The sequence below is a fragment of the Phragmites australis genome, chromosome 7 (assembly GCF_958298935.1).
Source record: "Phragmites australis chromosome 7, lpPhrAust1.1, whole genome shotgun sequence".
Lineage (NCBI taxonomy): Eukaryota > Viridiplantae > Streptophyta > Magnoliopsida > Poales > Poaceae > Phragmites > Phragmites australis.
Genome location: NC_084927.1, coordinates 13,020,731 through 13,026,494, shown reverse-complemented (window position 1 = coordinate 13,026,494; position 5,764 = coordinate 13,020,731). Strand labels below are relative to the sequence as shown.

General features: G+C 57.2%; 2 protein-coding genes across 2 annotated transcripts; one reads left to right on the top strand and one right to left on the bottom strand.

Moving 5' to 3' along the window:
• Nucleotides 1-342: 342 nt before the first annotated feature.
• Nucleotides 343-1,386, bottom strand: LOC133925402 (uncharacterized). Its single transcript, XM_062371340.1, has one exon. The coding sequence runs from the start codon at nt 1,384-1,386 to the stop codon at nt 343-345; it is 1,044 nt and encodes a 347-aa protein (XP_062227324.1).
• A 3,548-nt stretch (nt 1,387-4,934) lies between these two features.
• Nucleotides 4,935-5,543, top strand: LOC133925401 (auxin-responsive protein IAA23-like). Its single transcript, XM_062371339.1, has 3 exons — nt 4,935-5,251; nt 5,364-5,425; nt 5,524-5,543. Exons 1-3 carry the CDS (start codon nt 4,935-4,937, stop codon nt 5,541-5,543), a joined length of 399 nt encoding a protein of 132 aa, XP_062227323.1.
• The last annotated feature ends 221 nt before the right edge of the window (nt 5,544-5,764 follow it).

Genomic DNA, 5,764 nt, shown 5'->3' with positions numbered 1-5,764 from the left:
ACTATGCAAGGTGGACTTGTTTCCCGAGCAAAGAAGTTTGTGTCTGTCTGCGTCTCTTTGACTCAGCTGCCGCGCACTCGCGAGGGCTCGGGGGCTGGACGCTCGGGTGGTCACACTACTCGAACACGGGTGGCTGGGGCAACCTTGTCCCCAAGGGTGAACTACCGGTGCTCAGCCTGGCTACTGCCTCCTGGGACATCAGAACAAATAACATCAAGAACAAGCACAGAATGGAGTTCGATTCCAAGGATGGCTTCTATTACACTAGAAGGAACCATTCAGGAGGGAATCACTCCCATATTTACAACATTCAAAAAGAACAAAACCCTAACTTTTTACAGGCTAAGGAGGAGGGCACGCTTTCCTGCTGCTGTCACTGCTCGGGCCAGGCTCCCGCAAAAAAGATTCCGCCACCACTGTGGCGACGTCACGGACGGCCGCCAGGGCGGCAGCTTCCTCTACCTCAACCACACCCTGCCGAGCTGGCTCCAGTGGGAAGGCAGGGTCTCGGCTGCTGTAGCTAGCGAGAATGTGCTCGGCCACACTTTGGGCCAGCGCACACTCCTCCCGAGTCGCCAGCTCCTGTACAACGGCAGAGAGAGCGTTGAGGCGCCGGGCAATCTCGGAGAACCCCAAGGCGAGATGGCCTATTGTTTCCATTTCCAGCCCCTGGGAACCCACAGACACACACCTGAGCCCGGCTGCCTCCACGAAGTCCCGCGCCTGCCGAAGGATATCCCACATCATCAGCTTTACATTTATCCACTCTTGAAAGACGGTATCAAGCTCCTCCTCGGCGTTCTTCAGTCGAGTCTCGAGACTGCTGCTGTCGGTGGTGATGGCAGGGACACCCTTCGCGGCCCGTACTTGCTCGAGTCGGGCAGCCGCCTCAATCCGGGTCTGCTCCAGTTGCTCGGCCCGGGCCTTCATAGCCTGCTCTCGGGCGGTTAAGTCGACCTCCTGGTTGGCAACATGCTCCTCCCGGGCGGTGAGTGCTGACGACGCCAAATCGGCATCCACCTCACGTCGTGCGACCTGCTCCTCCCAGGCGGCAAGCGCTGACGATGCCAAGTCAGCCTCCATCTCACGCAGAGCGACCTGCTCCTCCCGGTGGAGCAGGTCGGCGCGTCCGTGCTCAAGATCATCGTTCTGGCGGCAGAGGTCCGCCTGTGCAAACCGCATGGCCTCCTCCCTCTCGCTGGCCGCCTCCTCTCGTGAAGCAACCTGCTGCTCGCGCCGGGCAAGTTGCTCCTTGCGAGCGGCCAGCTCGGCAGCGCGCCTCCTTGATGCTTGGTCGCGCTTCGTTGTGAGCCGTTCCAAGCGGTCGGCATTCTCCTGTGCGGCGACGACCTCGTCACAGGCCTCCTCTAGTGCCTCCCGCTCCATGGCTAGCTCTTGCATGGACCTTTCATAGGCCGAGCGAGCCGTGGCCACGTGGGTCTCCAGCAACTTGCAGACCTCCTCCAGCCGGCCCCTTTTGTCGACTAGGGCAGTGCTCTTTCTCGAGCTCGTCTGGATCCGCCGCAACGGCTGCCTCGAGCCGCCCGGTGACCTCCCGGGCGCTTCCCAGCACCTCGGGGAGGGGTTCCGGGGCCTGGCCAGGGGATGGCCGGGGGCTGGGTCCCCTACGAGCCCTCTCAGCAGAGGCGCTCGGGGACCCCGACGGCTGTCGTGCCGGCGCCACCCTTGTCGCGATAATCTCCCCTGCAGCTGGTTACTCCTCCATTGGAGGGCTCTGGGCAGGGCAGATCGGGGCCCTCGGCTCAAAGCCGGCCAGGGCTCTCGACTTAGAGTCAGTCGAGACTCTCAGCTCAGGGGCAGGGGAAGGCCTCGGCTGCTCTGGGAACGTCCGGCCTCCTGCAGGGTCCTTGGGCGCCCTAGAACGAAAGAAGGTTAACCCCCAGCCAAAACATACACAGGCAGAATGAGCTCGAGGAAGAAAAAGGGGCTTACATGGTTTTGGGCCCGCAGTACTACCATCGGGACTACGGAATCCAGAACTCTGGGTCCTGTGGCCTGGGCTCTAGCCCAGGCTCCGGCCTCCTCCTTTTCGTGGGAGAGCTCTGGCCCTCGTGCTGTTGTGAGCTGGTCCCAACATCCGCCCCGGAGTCTGCTCCCGAAGATTGGCCAGTTCGGCCACCAGCTGTCGCGCCGCCAGCCGTTGGCCAGGGTCCTCGGTGCGGGGATCGCGGAGGTGACGACGACAACGAGGATGAGGACGGTTGAGGGATATACACCCGGGGACGCTTCCCCTTATCACCCCGGGTTAGCGGCCTGCTGTCGTTGGCGGTGGCGCCCCGCCCTCCATTATCGTCCGCCCCAAGGATGTGCAGAGTCCGCCCATGAGTGAGGTAAGCCCTGCCCGGCGCAGGTCTTCAATGCAGTTTAGGACCGGGCACAGGCGCGCATCCTCCGCAGTGGCGGCTTCCATGATTGGCTTGTCGGGCTCCACCGGCGATCGGGGCAGCGAGAGGCGGTCGTGGGGACTGACGTCGACGTAAACCCAGTCCCGGCTCCAGTCGTCCCACTTACCATGTAACACCTGTGGGATGTAGGCGTCGTCGAGTCCCTCCCGTAGGCGGAAGTTGCAGTAGCCCACGACGTCTACCTCGTCCGACCCCTTCTTCTTCCCAGCCGCTCAAAGGATGAAGAAATGCCGAAAGAGCACGACCGATGGCAGCACCCCCACGAACATCTCGCAGAGGTGGGCGAAGACCACCAGGATGACCACTGAGTTTGGACTCAGATGGGCCCGCTGGACGCCGAAGGTGTCCAGCACTTGTAGAAGAAACGCCGAAAAGGGCGGCACCAGGCCGGTGGCGACGAAGGAGACGAAGATCACGATCTGCCTGGGCCTGCGCGGGGCGGGCGGTTAGCTGGCCGGCGTCACCACCGACGCTCCCCGCTGGCCAGCTGGGACCATCAGCTTCCGGACCTTCTCCACCCCCTCATCGTTCATGAGGCGGGACCTCGGCAGGACGCTGCTGGCGCTCGACGCATCCCGACGGCCACTAGCTGCCCTCGGCATTTTTGGGGGTGGGAAGGGCGCTCGAGGAGACTAGAAACAAGGTGCACTGAGGGCTGGAGAGAAGGCTCCCAATGCGCAAGGGACACAAAGGCAAAACATGGCACCTGCAAGAATGGCGTGGGGGGGGGGTAACGGTTCATTACCCCTCTCCTTTTCTATCGTAGGGAGTTCAAACGCCTCATTCCTCGGCGCAATATGTGAGGCGCATCTCCCTCGATCCGCACGGTTACCAAGCGCGCCTCCTGCCTCATCATCACTTCCCTCAAAAGTCGGAAGGGCACGCGCCCTTTCGGTTTCCTCCTTGAGATATACCAAGAGCCTAGGCCAAAAAGCTACAAGGCCTGCAAAGATTTCAGCACCTAGTGACAGAAAGCCATGTGGCACCAATGTTGTGATCGGCCTCGAAGAAATAGGGCCCCATCCGCAGTCTCTGGGCCATCACCTGCCGATGGGCCCGGGGCTGCTGTCGGTGACATGGAAACCAGGGGTTCTCAAGTCCCGAGGCCAGGACAACACAATGCCACGTGGCACCATCCCTCGGGGACCATTTCCCCGAGAGCCGAGAAGAGACAGTTCCGGGAGGGGAGCTCGGGGCCATGAATAGTTGGCCCCTGAGTACTCGGAGTTCCCCGAGGACCCGAGAAAAGCCAAGATTGGAAGAGGGTGCTCGGGGCCAGGAATAGTTGGCCCCCGAGTACCCGGAGTTCCCTGAGGACCTGAGAAGCCCCTTGCCGGTGGACCCCACAAGGGCTCCACAGTGAGGTGTCAATCGGTGGGAGGCCCGATGCTGCATTTAAGAGGGAGCATGGCCTATCACATCCAACCACGCCCCCCACGCCTGTCATACTAAGTACGTCAGTCCCTGTCACCGCCCGGCAGGAAGGCGTAGGGACATTTAATGCGATGAGTCCCATCGCACGTCACCCTGCAAGGCCTATAAAGGAAACAGCTTGAAGATATCGTCGTTGGGCTGGAGGCGTATCGCCTGCCACCCTGCCGCGTCAGACCGTGTCAGATCTGCTCTGACCGGACGGGCATGCAGGGATATTCAGCGGTTACCCGGTGGGCCCCCCTGCACCTGCTAAAGTTGGGCATAATGAGCGACGGGACCAGCCGAAGGGCGCATTTTTAACCCCTATAACATCAAATTGTAGACCCATAATGGTTGCTTTCCATTTATGGCTTATGGAAACTGGTGCCCCTGATTTGGGCACGTCGAGCCTCCCCCCGGTAGGATAAAAGGGGGGGAACACTTCGTAGAAAGACGGGCAAATAGAAGCAAGAAGTTCAGATGAAGCTCAAGGCTTAGGCAAAAAAGCTTGTAACACAGGGATCCAGAGAAATGCATTTCAAGAGCATTAATAGCACATCAGACACACATGAGTAGGGTATTACGCTCCGTGCGGCCCGAACCTGTCTAAAATCCCTTGAGCATTACTCCTACTAGCCGACGATCATCCGTCCCACCTAGATCTCACACATTCACATTAAATCCACGTACGAGGTAGATCCAGAATCAGCCTTCGGCTGAATCTCAAAGGGGGTCCCTCAGGATCCCCGCTTGCGGTGTTCACCCACCGACAATGTATTTCTTTGATCTCATGGTATTCCTCAAGGAGCTCATACTTTATCACTTATGCATCTCCTATGAAACAATCTACTAACAATTCTCAATATAATTATTAGTTCATAGGTATTATCACCAATTACCCGAGCATCACCTAAGGCTCATTCATCTTGACGCATATCTCTTAATCATATGACATTATAATGAATTCATACTTAATCCTCTATGCATCACTTATGGAACTTTCTACTAACATTTCTCAATACAATTGTTAGTCCATAGGTATTGCTATTATTTAAAATACCACACTTAGGACTAGATAAACCTTCTATTATGGTGATGGATGCTCCCCTGATCAACGGATCCTTTGGCGACCTCATCAATCGTGCGTGCATACCGTCCGCACAAGCGAGTTCCGGGTGCAAGCTCATGAAGGTTGCTATGGACGGCGCGCTGTACATGCCCAAGGTGAACCTCGCGGCGCACGACGTTTACGCGGCCCTGCTCCATGGCATATTCACCTCCAACCTCGCCATTTGCGGCGCTGGTGTCCACTGGGTTTGCAGGCTTGTGGACTCCACCACCGGCGTCGTGCCCAACTATGAGGATAAGGACGGTAATTGGATGCTCGTTGGGGACGTCCCCATCCCCTTCAAGTAATTAACCTATCTCCCTTCTTCTTGCTAGTTACTATTTGGTTCTTGAGGATCTCCGTTGGCATAGAACATTAGAAAACATGCTAACCTGATCGGATTCACAGCAACGCAGGATGTTCGTGGACTTGTGCAAGCGGATCCATCTCATGCAGAGCTCTGAGGCCGTCAACCAATGTAAGAACCCAAATCCAGGTCCTAGCTACAAGTGGCCATAAACTTATATGATATTACATAAGTACTAAATACTAATATTACTGCTTTGCTTTATGCAGCACCAAGGACGTCATCCTAATGTATGAATCAATTCACAAAGTGTGCAATGGAAGATGCTTGGCTGATCAGTTAGGTGTATGGTGATTGCTGTGGAAAAATTGGAAACCGGTGCTATTGAGAAGCTGTGTGATTGGGGCAGCTTGGACAATTATATCCACTGAAGAAAATGGTGCATAGACGGAACCCAAAGTGGAATTGTTAGAGGGCTATCTTAACAGAGCTCATCTCTGCTGCCCGTCC

Bases quoted from the DNA above. Each gene is read 5' to 3' on its own strand.
- LOC133925402 (XM_062371340.1), bottom strand. From the start codon at position 1,386: ATGGAGCGGGAGGCACTAGAGGAGGCCTGTGACGAGGTCGTCGCCGCA.
- LOC133925401 (XM_062371339.1), top strand. From the start codon at position 4,935: ATGGATGCTCCCCTGATCAACGGATCCTTTGGCGACCTCATCAATCGT. The intron at 5,252-5,363 runs GTAATTAACCTA...ACAGCAACGCAG, and splicing joins GACGTCCCCATCCCCTTCAA to GATGTTCGTGGACTTGTGCA. The intron at 5,426-5,523 runs GTAAGAACCCAA...TGCTTTATGCAG, and splicing joins CTCTGAGGCCGTCAACCAAT to CACCAAGGACGTCATCCTAA.